The 15553-nt window shown below is 44.2% G+C and overlaps 1 protein-coding gene across 2 annotated transcripts; it reads right to left on the bottom strand.

Moving 5' to 3' along the window:
- Positions 1–1100: 1100 nt before the first annotated feature.
- Positions 1101–4832, bottom strand: LOC123448711 (serine/threonine-protein kinase AtPK2/AtPK19-like). Of its 2 annotated transcripts, none has more exons than XM_045125686.1 (7): positions 4713–4832; positions 2846–3810; positions 2660–2742; positions 2460–2580; positions 2188–2361; positions 1972–2079; positions 1101–1686 (listed from the first exon to the last, which is right to left on the bottom strand). In XM_045125686.1, exons 2-7 carry the CDS (start codon positions 3503–3505, stop codon positions 1387–1389), a joined length of 1446 nt encoding a protein of 481 aa, XP_044981621.1. In that variant the 5' UTR covers positions 3506–3810; positions 4713–4832; the 3' UTR covers positions 1101–1386. The 2 variants fall into 2 exon arrangements, with proteins under 2 accessions (XP_044981621.1, XP_044981622.1); XM_045125687.1 differs by lacking the exon at positions 4713–4832 and adding an exon at positions 4383–4421.
- Positions 4833–15553: the final 10721 nt, after the last annotated feature.

Below are 15553 nucleotides of genomic sequence, written 5' to 3'. Positions count from 1 at the left end.
GCTGGATGCTGCAAAGAAGCGAGCCACCTGTGCTTCATGCCGGAGCCGTCATGGTGTTGCGAAGGATCAGCCGCTTCAATGCAGCGACGGCGTTGCCAACCGTTGTTGTAGAGCGTCGCCGGCACCGCGGAGGAGAAGCGTCTTGTGTGCTGCGTTGCAGCTTCCGCCGTGCTACAAGCGTGCAACCACCTCGCTAGTGCTGCATGCCTGATGGGGCTCGACGCCGTCGGGTCGCCGGTCCTGCGATGAAGCCCTCGTCGCCGACCATCGGTGCTGCATTGAAGTCCTCCTCGCCGGCCACCGGTGCTGCAATGAAGCCCTTTTCATCGGGGGGTGCTGCCATGGAGCTTCGCTGGGTGCCCATCAGTGTTGCATTGAAGCTTTGTCGTACAGCGCAATGCTACTATGAAGCTTCGCCGGATGTAGTCAGTGTTGCTTTGGATCACTGCCATGCTCGATGCTGCCATGGAGCAACAGCGGCGGCTCCCGGTGTTGCGAGCGGTCACCACCGACTCTCGGAGTAGCGATGCAACACTAGGTGTTCTTCTGGAGTGCTCGCTGGCTAAGTCAGAGTTGCGATGCAGCATTTGGTGTTGTATTAGGGCTCTTGCCGACAACGCCGGTGCTGCGAGGTCGTTGTGCCACGGTCGGTTATGCATCATCGATGTTGGCTGCAGAGAGAGTCGCAATGTGGATTGGTGGATTGTGGAGCATGCAACACAGAGGAGAAAGACGATGAGGGTTAAGTTGCTGAGGGAAGTGTGCACGTGCTCCAGCTGCCACAGATCGGAGTGGACTTACGCACAGCAGCGGCCTATAAATAATGGCAATTGTTTCACTATATTATTATTATTTGCCGGGTGAAAGGGAGTTTTCACTATATTAAGGATACAGATGTATCCACCACCTTACCGAGTTTCCCAAATTCCAAACGAATCAGGCTAACTCGCCTCGGGCTTTTTTCGCATTTAGGCCGGGTTAGCCCTCCCACCATAAGGCTTCAACATCACACCAGGATTGCAAACAACCACGGCCCTTCTTCCATGAACTTCTGCCAGGCAGAAAATTTGAACAACAATGTGTTCATGCACTCAGCAATATCGATGAAAAGTATTACCTCCATCCCAAGTTAGTTGTCATGTCTAGATACATCCGTATCTAGACAAATCTAAGACAACTAATTCTAGATGGAGGGAGCAATTAATGAGATGTAACTAAAGAGTAACAAGAAACAAGACGGATTGCCACAATGTCACTCCTAAGTCCCAAGCCCCATCTGCCTCCTCTTGGGTGAAATGACTAAAACAAGCACAACAGCAGGTTCATCTTACTGTGTTGAGCAAAGATAAGATAGATCTCTTAGATACCACAACTATAAAATAATCTTCAGGCTAGAGGACTCGGCCTTTGAAGGAATGGCTCCGGCCGCACGTAACTGAACCCCACGAAGTTGCTATCTGCAGCGACAGGGCTGGCCACGGGAGAGTCCAGCACGGGCATACTTGTCCAGCACTCGTCAAAGTTTGCAATGCAGGTCTGGCCAGCAACATTTGGGCAGAAGCTTGGCTGGATCTGCCGAGCCTCTAGTTTCTTCCAGTTCACTGCCTTGAACCACTTGTGGTTTTTTATTTCGTCACTGCCGCCCGGTCCACTTCCCAGTCGCCTGCCAGCTTCTTTGTGCAGTAGCTGGAAAAAAAACCGGTGTGCAATAGTAAGGGCAAATTAGCAACAAGGCATTCAGATTTACTTCTAACTAACAAAGGAATCAGCCGTCAGTCATATCTCCGAGAAGAGACATCCAGGGATCAGGCTTCACTACAAGCATTAAGGTCTCTGATTTTATTTCTCTAGGACCGAAGTAACTTATCTTACCATATTTTTAGTTTGATCACAAACTCAAACTGGGTTGACACTGAAAACAAGCAAAGGGCCGATTGCACAATGTACTCAAGGTGAACGTAGCGAACTTACCCCTTTCAGCAAAGAGTGAACCTCACTAGACAAATAAGTCGGAAGCTTCATCTTCTCCTTCACTATCTTCTGCTGAATCTTGTCCCTGTTTCCACCAAAAAATGGGGGCTGCAACATATAGACAAATAATGAGTGTGCAAAGAAAAATATATAAAGCGGGTAATTCATCTAAAATGCAGATATTTCTAGTCAGAAGATTCCTCTCAAACAACTCACCTTGCCTGTAAGCATTTCAAAAAGAAGGATCCCCACACTCCACCAGTCTGCGGCCTTATCATGACCTCTGCCCTGAACAATTTCTGGGGCCATATACTCCACAGTGCCGCACATTGAATTTGATCTAGTGTTCTCATCAAACTCCTTTGCCAGGCCAAAATCAGTTAGCATGGCCTAAAATGGAAGACTCAAGTCAATAAATTTCCCCTCTGGCGGTCATAACGTGAAGACAAGAAAAAAGTGAAATATGAAGACACATTAAAGGATCTTACATGGCCATGAGCATCCAATAAGATGTTCTCAGGCTTCAGATCTCTATGCATAATCCCATTGGCATGAAGGTGGGCTACAGCAGATACAATCTCAGCAGTATAGAGGCGTGCAAGCTCCTCCCTACCAGACAAGTAGAAGCTTAATTAAAAGGTTGTCAAATCTAGATAAGTGTAAAGACAGGACTACAGAATTAAATTACCTAAACAAGCCTTGTTGGTAAAGCTGGAAGAAGAGGTGCCCCCCATTTACAAAGTCCAAGACTAGATAAAGTCGGTACTTAGTCTGCAAGTAAGTTTTGGTTTTAGTACTGGCAGATGCATAACACTAGGAGAATATATCCACGCTTGAAAACACAGTGCACACACAGAAAATGGTAACGACCTACCTGAAAGGAGTACCTCAGCTGCACCACAAAAGGATGATCAACTTTTGTCAGTATATCTCTCTCTGCTTTCATGTACTCAGCATGGTTCTTCTCCAAAATCTTGTCTTTCCTCATGACTTTCATTGCATATATTTCTGAAGTACATTTCCTTCTCACCTGATAGACTTTGCCAAATGCTCCTTGGCCAACAAGCTTTAAGAGTTCAAAGTCGTCGAGTCCAACAGCCTCATTCTCCTTTGTTGTATTATTGAGCTCTTCATCATTAAGACCCCCCTGCTCACTTTTCTTTTCTTTAGAAAGACACTCTAGCAGATCTAATGAGCTCTCTGACTCATGTAGAGTAAGCTTACTAAGTGGCAAGGATTGGCTAACAAGTGAAGTTGGGCCAACAAGAGAATGAGATCGCTTGGTAATGACTACAGGGTCGTTGTAAACCTCCTCATTCGACTCGGCCAAAGGTGCAGGGCTGCCTGGAGTGAGGATGCTTACTTCTGTGGGGGTATGGACCGCCGTAGCACCAAAAACATCGTTAAAATCGAACTCAACATTTTCAGGAAGGACAACATCAGGAGGCCCTTTTGGCAGAAGTATCATCCCTGTAAAGAGCTTGGGGCGTTGTGTGTGGGCTGTTGTAACAGAAGGCATCTCTGAGGAAACCATCTTCAGGAACCAAGATTCAACAATCTATAATCTTGATTTCAGCTAACAGTAGCTGTGCCACTTCCCTCTACCAATTCTATGGGGCAGCTCTGTCTAAGGGAGGCTCCTTCCACAAATACCCAAGACAACGGAAGATGCAGGGCTGCGAACAATGGCCTTGAACAAGTGGAAGTTCACAGAGACAACAGGAAATCCCAGGAATCCCGGGCGAAGGCAGGGTGGGAAGCTTCCGTTGTTTCCCGATGAACAGGAAACTCTGGATGCCACTGTTCTTCCTGAATACATGAGATCAACTTGTCTATGGGCTGCACGCAGAAGGATATTATAGTTAATTCAACAATTTCACAAATAAGGAAGCTTGTGCTAAGAAGAACACTGGGATTATTCGGAGTATAAAACCATGTGCTGATCTGCAAACTGCTTCGGTAGGGCACCGTGTTATCTTTATCAGAGACAAAACGTAAAGGCAGTAAAGTGTGTTCTAAAAGTAATTTGCTACTGACGTAAAGAAATTAGTTTTCCAATCAGAGGAACAACAGCATTCCAAATTTAGCACCAAAAGTCATGAGACCCACACAACCACAGGATACCTCTGTACCTCGAAATAACCCCGATGGGAGAAACATCCATCCTATGCCCGATCTAGTGCCTATCCAAACACGAAGCCTAACTAAAATTGACGTTCCTATCTGCCAAGAATGGGAACGCATGTTAAAATAAAGCTAAACAAAAAAGAAGGGGAAGCAAACTTATTGGAGAGATCGCAATTTTACTGCGCAGCAACGCGTATCCACGAAACCTCTCGCGGCTTACACCGAAATTTAACCCTACAAAACCATACTTTTTTGTACATAATATGCCACCGAATTACACTCACAAGGACACAATTACCATGGGAGGTCAAGGCATCGGCTAAATCCCAAATCGGCCACTTGCCCCTGCCCCCTATGAGCGCCACAGATCCAAAGAAGGGAATCCTGCGCAGATCTAACAGACCCACGAATCCGCGCCCAGGCACCAACGCAATTGTACGCCGCGAAACCCGCGGCGCTCACCGGTCCGACGAGCAATCACAAAAACCATAACTGCACCCGAAATAATCGGAAAAGGACGCGTAAAAGAAGCGTGCGCGAGAAGGGACCTGGCAAACCAGGAGAAAAGTAAGGAAACGGAGGAAGGGAGAGCTGGAGAGACCGCGACGACGAACCTTTGCGGAGGGTGAGGGGGAGCGGCTGGAAGCGGCGGCGAGTGCACGGCGATCCCCTGCGGCGGGGCGGCGAGGGGGCTCCTGTTATAGAATAGGCGCGTGGGGTGCGGGGGCTCCGGTAACTGCAAGGGGACGCGTGGCGGGCTCGCGTTGGTGGACTCGAGGGGGGCTCGCGATGCGAGTTGGCTTGTGGCGAATATGCCGCGCCGCCGAGATGGGCCGCCAGTTGGACCACCTGGGCCACACTTGTCATACTCACGAGGGGGAAAGGAAGAGGCACGCGGGCATTCTGATTCTGGTGCTTGTCAATCCGCTCTCCTCGCGCAAAACGGGATGGGTTCTCTTGGTTTGGCGCCAAGGTCGCTTCTAGTTTTTGGTTTGGTTTCCCTCCTGCGAAAGGGATAGAGATAGAGCTCTGCCGTGTGCATTAGGATAAGCCGAGTCAAAGTTTCTTTTTTCTGCGGATCATGCCAAAGGGAGTATGTTAGAGAGGTTCTATAAAGAATCTTGTTTTTCACGTCTTATCTCTATTTTTAAAAGGAAATGCCATAATGGCCTATTTTATTGTTGAGAAATTATATAGAGAATCGCCGCACTACATCTCTTTCATGTAGCGGCTCGCGTAGCCTCATGTGCATGCAAAAATCTTCCACCTCATGCTTACATCATTGCATTATATGTCTTTTTAAATTTTAAAAATGGTTTATCTCACAGACTAGTAATTTGATCCGAGATTTGCTTTTACCGTTAGGTTCGTCTCGACGAGGCCTTCAAAATAAGATCTCATATTGACATGTTTCGTTGAAAAAAAATTCATCGTTCCTAGTTGCCACATTTATGTCGTTATAGTTGTCATCTTACGGGTGTATAGTTGTCATAAAAAGTATACATAGTTATCAGGACAATACTTTTTACGCATTGCAATGTTATGTGAAGCTAAAAGTGGGTATTAAAACACTAACAATAAGCAAGTAAATGCATGAATCAGCATAAGTACAATCAATTAAGTTTTTTGTGGGATATATCAACATTCATAAGCCTGATAACCAAGTTGATTTAATGTGAGAACTATATAACAAATAATGTGACAAGTAAGTGATAATAATCTAGCAAGTACCGACGAAAACAAAAGTTATCAAAACATGTCGACATGAGATCTAGTTTTGAATATCTCGTCGTGAAAAAGTCAGTAGTGGTGAAAGCGGATCATTAATTGAGATAACGGTTTGGAAGATAAAAAATGCAAAATCAAAAGAATATTTAATAATACCATACTTGTGTAATGTTGTATGCATGCAAGGAATGGATGGAAGCTAGCCCCCGCACGGAAGGACTAAAATGCGATGCCGCTCCCTAATGAAGTATTTTATTGTTTAACGCAAATGTTCACGTCGTTCATGAGAAACTCGGAAATAAAAGAGGAAGAACCATATCTACCCAATTACATGAAAACTCGGAAATAAAAGAGGAAGAACCATATCTACCCAATTACATGAAATATCATTCCTTTTGCCACCGCACGAGACGTTTGCTTCCCGTAAAAAGTGCATGAATTGGACATCTCCTAACAATCCGCTATAGTGTTAAAAAAACATGCTATAACACTAAGCTCAATTAAGGTCTTCAATTAAAATTGGATCATTCGATTTTGATCAGGTCAGCTATTTCTTAAGGAGGTTGAATTGGGTCACCCGATTTTAATCAAATCAACAATTTTTCGAGGAGATGGAACTAGGTCACTCATGGATCTATGTAATACTTATGCTTCATAAGTTTGGAGGCCGCTTAATCGGATGAGGTCTTCAATTTAAAACACGGCCACTTGATTTTGACTAGGTTAATAATTTCTTAATGAGCCCTCCTGGAGGGAAGTTTCCCCAGCAGAATCGCTCTACCGGAGAGCAAAAGGGCTCATGCCGAGATTTCTACCTTGAGACGGTGGCACTTCGTCCCAAAAGTATCCTCATTTTTTCTAGGTCGAAACCCTTGATATAGCAGAAGAGGGGCACCGGAGGCAGCCTGTGGGTCTCCCAAGGCATTAGGACGCGCCCTGGGGAGTGGGCGCACCCTGTTTCCTTGGGAGCAATAGGTGCCCCCTACGGTGGGTCTTCATTCCAATAATTCTTATATATTATATAAAAAATATACACGAAGTTTGAGGTCATTTGGAATCTAGAAAATTCCCAACTTTTGCCACGACTTCCACATCCACAATTCCAGTTTCCGACAATTTCCCTTTTTGTGTAGATCTTGCAATTTAAGAGAGAAAATGCATTATAATTGTATCATAAAGTAGAATAATGACCAAGAAAAAGTAAATCATGATGCAAAATGCATGTATCATTATGTATAATGTTCTTTTATCAATATTACACTTAAGGATGTAATCATTATGCCTTTTTCTCTTAATTTGACAGATAAACATGAAGAGGGAAAATATCGACAACTGGAATTCTGGACCTAAAAGGAGTACAATAGATATAGCTATTTTCTGGAGATCTAAATGGCATGAAATTTCATGTAGATTTATTTTTTAATACATAAAAAATAATCGAAGAAAGAAGTGTCTAAGAAGATCAACCATGGGCCCATAAAGCAAAGGGACGCGCCCTGCCCCCTTGTGAAGCCCACTCAGACCCTCCGGTCCCCATCTTCTGCTATATGAATTCATTTTCCCTAGGAAAAAAATAGAAGAACACTTTCAGGATGAAGCGCCACCATTTGAAGGCGGTAGCTGGGTAGGAGCACTGTTAGAGCATATTTCTCCATATGTGGTTTTGGTAATTGATGACAATTCCTATGGACTAATGGTTGCCTTAAGTTATATTTATAGGATTTGTCCATAGGCACTTCTTGAAGTCCATCTGTTGGGTTCAAGGAGTTTATATGATGACCAAGGTGGTATTCAAGGTATTATCCAAAGAATGGTCATAGAGACACAAGGTTGATCAAGATCGTCATACAAAGAGTAAATCAAGATGATCAACACACAAAGCGTACAAGATGTACCGAGAGGGATCAAGTGATCCCATGGTATGGTAAGCATTGTCCATTGCGTGTTTGTGTACTAACCCATGGTCTTCATGAGAGTTCTTTATGGGGTTAGGTGTGTTTCCATGGGCTTGCGTCTAGAGAAGATCTCATACAATCCATGAAGGATGACGTCAAGTGGTGATCGTCATCAAGATTGCGGTGTGCAAGTTCAAGTGGATCAACACGAAGATATCATGCTTGAAGCTTGATGTCCATTATGGTGGCAATGGACTTGTGAAGATATGTTGAAGAGCGGCTCACCCATGTTGTGTATGGGGGAGCAATCAACTAGTCTTCATCAAGCCAACGCAATCAAGAAGGTGGTCCATCTTGAGGAAGCCAAGATCATCGTCATCTAGCTCAAGAGGGCGAGGTGCAAGGTATAGGTTTGCCCTTGATAGGTTTTCTGTTTTAGGATAGATTGCCATACTCTCAAGGGGGGCTCTCAAGTGAGTAGCTCGGTCATATCGTTCATTGAGAGCTCAAACCATTTGCATCCTTGCATCATACTTCTTGGTTCTTGTTTGGTGTTTCTCTTTGTGAGCTCTTAGAGCTTATAGTCATCTTCATGACAAGCTCGAGTTCATCGAAAACGGAGTCCATATGCATCTACTATGATGTTTTCATTCATAGAGGTCTCACATCTCTATATAATTGGCATTTTCATATCTGCATGGTCTTAAGATTTCGGATAGAGGTTGTTGTTTGGATAGCTCTTGTCATCCTGAATCCAACAAGCTTGGGTTTGCTTGATTCGGAGCTCGTATGCGAATGTTATGGCTTTTTCAGTGGCGAGCGGTAGTACCTCTTGTGCCAAGCGGTAGTACCGCTCCCTAGCGGTAGTATCGCTCCGGGTGGGTGATGACCCACAAGTATAGGGGATCAATCGTAGTCCTTTCGATAAGTAAGAGTGTCAAACCCAACGAGGAGCAGAAGGCTCTGATAAAACAGTTTTCAGCAAGGTAATAACTGCAAGCACTGAAAGTAGCGGTAATAAGTGATGGTGTAGTGAGGTGAAACGTAGCAGGTGAAAAGTAACAAGTAACAAGTAGTAGCAACGATGCAGCAAAGTGGCCCAATCCCTTTTGCAGCAAGGGACAAACCTGAACAAAGTCTTATAGGAGGAAAAACGCTCCCGAGGACACACTGGGATTTCTGTCATGCTAGTTTCATCATGTTCATATGATTCACGTTCGTTACTTTGATAGTTTGACATGTGGGTGGACCGACGCTTGGGTACTGCCCTTACTTGGACAAGCATCCCACTTATGATAAACCCCTCTCGCAAGCATCCGCAACTACGAAAGAAGAATTAAGACAACGTCTAACCATAACATTAAACTAGTGGATCCAAATCAGCCCCTTACGAAGCAACGCATAGACTGGGGTTTAAGCTTCTGTCACTCTAGAAACCCATCATCTACTTACTACTTCCCAATGCCTTCCTCTAGGCCCAAATATGGTGAAGTGTTATGTAGTCGACATTCACATAACACCACTAGAGGAAAAACAACATACAACATATCAAAATACCGAACGAATACCAAATTCACATGACTATTATTAGCATGACTTATCCCATGTCCTCAGGAACAAAAGTAACTACTCACAAAGCATAATCACAATCATGATCAGAGGTGTAATGAGTAGCATAAAGGATCTGAACATAAACTCTTCCACCAAGTAATACAACTAGCATCAACTACAAAGAGTAATCAACACTACTAGCAACCTTACAAGTACCAATCGGAGTCGCGAAACGGAGATTGGTTACAAGTGATGAACTAGGGTTTGGAGATGAGATGGTGCTGATGAAGATGTTGATGGAGACGAGTCCCCTCCGATGAGAGGAGTGTTGGTGATGATGATGGCGACGATTTCCCCCTCCGAGAGGGAAGTTTCCCCAGCAAGATCGTCCTGCCGGAGCTCTAGATTGGTTATGCTCATGTTCTGCCTCGTGGCGGCGAAGAATCGACGTAAAAGCTCCGCCCTGATTTTTTTCCAGACGAAACCCTTCATATAGCAGAAGAGGGGGGCCAGTGGGCCACCAGGGTGCCCACAAGCCCTGTTACCGCGGTCAGGGGGCAGGCCGCGGCCACCAGGCTTGTGGGCCCCTGGCAGCTCCCCTCTGGCACTTCTTTTGCCCAGTATTTTTTATATATTCCCAAAAAATTCCACGTTGATTTTCAGGGCATTTGGAGTTGCGCAGAATAGAGGACTCAGACTTGCTTCTTTTCCAGTCCAGAATCCCAGCTGCCAGTATTCTCCCTCTTCAAATAAACCTTGCAAAAAAAGAGAGAAAAGGCATAAGTATGGTACCACAAAGTATAACAACAGTCCATAAAGCGATAAATATCAACATGAAAGCATGATGCAAAATGGACGTATCACCTATATACTTGGTAAATAAGAGAAGGCCTAGCCTTTTGTCGGGTGTTTTGTTCCGTTATTTCCGCCATAGTTTCCGGCTACCGGTGTTTGATTCCATAACTGATCGCTCCTAGCACGTTCGGGGTTGTTATGGTGACCCCCTTGATAAATCGTGTAGTGTTAAGACTTGTCCAACAGGACCCAACATTGGTGTTAATTTGCTAATCACTTAATAATAATCTGCATAGGGAATAGCTACCCCGAGGAATTAATCAACAACCCGGGCCAGTGCTCCTCTTGAGTGTTGGTCCAAACTAGAGCACCGTGCGGGGCCATCCCGGGGCAACTCGGGAGATTTCTCTGGCCACTGTACGCTTCGCTTATTCGGCGTGTCCTGAGACTGAGATACGCGGCTCTTATCAGGGTCGTCGACACGTCGGGAGGTCCTGCTAGTCTTGTCTTACCTTAGCGATATATCTTATGTATAGGAATCCCGGTGAAGCTTTGGTTCTCCCCAGAGTTGAGGTTTTCCTCTAAGGAATCCGATGAGATCACGAGATTCGTGATAGAGGATTACTTTGCGGCCCATGACCGCTTGTGATGGACTAGTTGGAGCACCCCTGCAGGGTTTAATCTTTCGGAAAGTTGTGCCCGCGGTTAAGTGGCAACTTGGAATATTTGTTAACATCCGGTTCTAGATAACTTGAACTAATTCTAATAAAATTGCCAACCGTGTGTGTAACCGTGACTGTCCCCTTCGAAGACCTCTCTTCGATCGGGAACACGGTGGGGTTATGATTGGCGTAAGTAGGTGTTCAAGATCACTTAGTGATCAGCTAGTTTTTCGCCCGCTAGCGTAGACCACCATCAAAACTTGTTCTACGTAAGTTAGCCACCATAAATGCTTAGGATGCTGCAACCTAAACACTGAACCTACCTTACCTAATAACTTGGCTAGTTCTGGCACCGAGGTAATAGATTGCTGAGTCCCTGTGGCTCACAGATTACTTCAACACACCAAGAGGTACAGGTACGCCCGACACAGGTGATCCCGATGGCACGCAGCTGGCGTGGCAGTATGATGAGGAGAACGACCGCATGTACGTGAACTATCCAGAAGACTGAGGCATGGTCGTGATCGTGGGCAAGCATGCAGGGTAGCATAGCCTTTTTCTCATGTTATGTAGTCCGTAGCGGAACTACCTTGTCTGAATAAATGTGTGATGTAAACTCTGATATTATCTATGAGATGGCAAATGATTCCCTATTTGTCATTCTTTATTATGTATGTGATATGTTATCGTGCTTGTGAAATGCTTAGATGCGCTTCTTTCCATTTTGGCGCCTCGTTCCCTAAATCGGAAAGAACCGCATCTTAGTCGTTACATACCTCTAGAGGCAGCGGTAGTACCGCGCCTCGCCAGCGGTAGTACCGCTATGCGCGGGCTGTAAGTGGGGGTAACGGTCTGATTCCTCCCCCCCACTATATAAAGGGGGTCTTCTTCCCCCTTGGACTTATCCATCCGTTGAGCTCGTGTTCTTCCCCCATTGTTGACCTTCTTAGAGCTTTCTAACTCTCAATCCCTCCAATGATTCTTGCTAGTTCTTGAGGGAAAAGAGAGAGGAGATCTAGATCCATATCTCCACCAATCACTTTCTCCTCTATGTGAGGGGAACCCCTTGGATCTAGATCTTGGAGTTCTTTGCGAGCTCCTTGTTCTTCCTCTCATATTTCTCCATAGCTTTTGTTGTTGTGGAGGGATTTGAGTGTGAGGGACTTAACCACTTCCTGTGTTCTTGTTGCATTAGTTGCATCGGTTTGAGTTCTCCACGGTGATACGTGGAAGTGATAAGTTGAGAAACTTATTACCCTTTGGTACTTAGTATCCTAGAGATTATGCTTCGTGGATGCTTTGGCATCCTAGAAGCTTGGTGGTGTCTCGGAGCTCAATCATTGTGGTGTAAAGCTCCGGGCAAGCGTCGGGGTCTCCAATTAGGTTGTGGAGATTGCCCCGAGCAATTTGTACGAGTACCGGTGACCGCTGATAACCCACAAGTATAGGGGATCAATTGTAGCCTTTCTCGATAAGTAAGAGTGTCGAACCCAACGAGGAGCTAAAGGTAGGACAAATATCCCCTCAAGTTCTATCGACCACCGATACAACTCTACACACACTTTACGTTTGCTTTACCTAGAACGAGTATGAAACTAGAAGTACTTTGTAGGAGTGATAGGATTGGTTTGCAAGAAAGGAAAGAACACGTAAATAAAACTAGGGGCTGGTTAGATAAAGAAACAATTACGTTAGTTTAACGAGTGTGGAAAAGTGGTGTAGGAGTTGCGGAATTGTCCCTAAGCAATTGACTACGTTACTAGACCGATAGCAAGTTTTATGTGGGAGAGGCCACTGCTAGCAAGCATTTGCAACTACTAACGATCATTAAGGTAAAACCCAACCATAGCAATAAGATATATTGGTCCCCCTTCAATCCCATATGCATCAATTTCTATGCTAGGCTGAAGCTTCTGTCACCCTTGCCCTCCAATACATAGTCCAATCAACATACTACTAACCCTATGGTGTGATCCACGCGCATGCTCATATGATGGTCACCAAAGGACATCAACATAACCACAAGAAAATTAAACCAATCATATCAATTCATCAATCACCGATAGGACAACGAAAATCGACTCAGACATCATAGGATGGCAACACATCACTGGGTAATAATATGAAGCATAAAGCACCATGTTCAAGTAGAGGGTACATCGGGTTGTGGGGGAGTGGACCGCTGAATATAGATGGGGGAAGGTGATGGAGGTGTTGGTGAAGATGACAGAGGTGTTGGTGTAGATCGCCGTCACACGATAATGTCCCGGGCGGCGTTCCGGCACCGCCGGGAGAGAGGGGGAGAGAGCCCCCCTTCTTCTTATTCTTCTTCCTTGATCTATTCCCTAGATGGGAGAAGGGTTTGCTCTCTGGTCCATGGTCTCCATGGCAGAGGAGGGGAGAGAGCCGCTCCGAGATTGGATCTCTCTCTCTATGTCCTTTTGTTTCCGCGCTCCCAGATTCTGCCTTTCACCGTTTCTTAAATTCCCGGATATCCGTAACTCCGATTGGCCTGAGATTTTAACACAATTTTCTTCCGGATATTATCTTTCTTGCAGCGAAAGAAGGGCCCCAACCGCCTTAGGGATTTGTCACAAGTCTGCCAGCCGCGGCCTAGGGGGGCGCCTCCTGGGCTTGTGACCTCCTCGGGCATCATTTCCCGTAGATTCTTCTTCCCAAAAATCATAAATATTCCAAAAAAAAATCCCCGTAGGTTTTTTTATTGCATTTGGACTTCGTTTGGTATGGATAATCTGCGAAACAAAAAAACATGCAACAAACAGGAACTGGCACTGGGCACTGGATCAATACGTTAGTCCCAAAAATAGTATAAAAAGTTGCCAAAAGTATATGAAAGTTGTAGAATATTGGCATGAAACAATCAAAAATTATAGATACGATGGAGACGTATGAGCATCCCCAAGCTTAACTCCTGCTCGTCCTCGAGTAGGTAACTGATAAAAAGGATAATTTTTGATGTGGAATGCTACCTAGCATAATCTTGATCATATAATCTAATCATGGCATGAATACTAAAAACGAGTGATTCGAAGCAATAGTCTATCATTTGACATAAATACAATAATATTTCAAGCATACTAACAAAGCAATCATGTCTTCTCAAAATATCATGGCCAAAGAAAGTTATCCCTACAAAATCATATAGTCTGGCTATGCTCCATCTTCCCCACACAACGTATTTAAATCATGCACAACCCCGGTTTTAGCCAAGCAATTGTTTCATACTTTAGTGTTCTCAAACTTTTTCAACTTTCACGCAATACATGAGCGTGAGCCATGGACATAGAACTATAGGAGAATAGAATATGGTGGTTGTGGAGAAGACAAAAAGGAGGAGATAGTCTCACATCAACTAGGCGTATCAACGGGCTATGGAGATGCCCATCAATAGATATCAATGTGAGTGAGTAGGGATTGCCATGCAACAGATGCACAAGAGCTAAAAGTGTATGAAAGCTCAAAAAGAAACTAGTGGGTGTGCATCCAACTCGCTTGCTCACGAAGACCTATGACAATTTGAGGAAGCCCATCATTGGAATATACAAGCCAAGTTCTATAATGAAAATTTCCCACTAGTATATGAAAGTGACAACATACGAGACTCTCTATCATGAAGATCATGGTGCTACTTTGAAGCACAAGTGTGGTAAAGGATAGTAGCATTGTCTCTTCTCTCTTTTCTCTCATTTTTTTTCTCTTTTTTTGGTGGGCTTCTTTGGTCTTTTTTATTTGGGCTTCATTGGCCTCTTTTATTACTTCCTCACATGGGACAATGCTCTAATAATGATGATCATCACACTTTTATTTACTTACAAATCGATAATTAGAACAAAATATGACTCTATATGAATGCCTCCGGCGGTGTATCGGGATGTGCAATGATCTAGCGTAGCAATGACATCAAAAAAGGACAAGCCATGAAAACATCATGCTAGCTATCTTACGATCATGCAAAGCAATATGACAATGATGGTGCGTGTCATAATAAACGGAACGATGGAAGTTGCATGGCAATATATCTCAGAATGGCTATGGAAATTCCATAATAGATAGGTATGGTGGCTGTTTTGAGGAAGGGTATATGGTGGGTGTAATGCACCGGCGAAAGTTGCGTATAATCCATGGACTCAACATTAGTCATAAAGAACTCACATACTTATTGCAAAAGTCTATTAGTCATCGAAACAAGGTACTACACGCATGCTCCTAAGGGAAGGATTGGTAGGAGTTAACCATCGCGCGATCCCGACTTCCACACAAAGGATGACAATCAATAAATAAATCATGCTCCGACTTCGTCACATAACGGTTCACCATACATGCATGCTATGAGAATCACAAACCTTAACACAAGTATTTCTACAAATACGCAATTACTCACTAGCATGGCTCTAATATCACATATTCATGTGGCAAAACTATTTCAAGGAATCAAACATATCATATTCAGTTATCTACAAGTTTTATGTAGGATTTTATGACTAACCACGTGAATGACCAACTCCTTTTAACTCTCTAAATAGGTATAAGTGAAGCATGAGAGTTTAATTCTTTCTACAAAATATATGCCCCGCTCTAACAAATATAAGTGAAGCAAAAGAGCATTCTACAAATGGCGGTTTTCTATGTGTAGGGAAACAAGCAATCCAAACTTCAAATGATATAAGTGAAGCACATGCAGCATTCTATAAAGCCATACTTAAAAGATATAAGTGAAGTGCAAAGAGCATTCTATAAATCAACCAAGGACTATCTCATACCAGCATGGTGCATAAAAGAAAAAGGAAAAATAAACACAAAAGA

The sequence above is a fragment of the Hordeum vulgare genome, chromosome 4H (genome assembly GCF_904849725.1).
Source record: "Hordeum vulgare subsp. vulgare chromosome 4H, MorexV3_pseudomolecules_assembly, whole genome shotgun sequence".
Lineage (NCBI taxonomy): Eukaryota > Viridiplantae > Streptophyta > Magnoliopsida > Poales > Poaceae > Hordeum > Hordeum vulgare.
Note: the sequence above shows the minus strand (reverse complement) of the source record. Positions and strands in the feature narration are given on the sequence as shown.

Bases quoted from the DNA above. Each gene is read 5' to 3' on its own strand.
- LOC123448711 (XM_045125686.1), bottom strand. From the start codon at position 3,505: ATGGTTTCCTCAGAGATGCCTTCTGTTACAACAGCCCACACACAACGC. The intron at 2,581-2,659 runs GTAATTTAATTC...CTTGTCTGGTAG, and splicing joins TACCAACAAGGCTTGTTTAG to GGAGGAGCTTGCACGCCTCT. The intron at 2,362-2,459 runs GTAAGATCCTTT...CTTCCATTTTAG, and splicing joins TATTGGATGCTCATGGCCAT to GCCATGCTAACTGATTTTGG.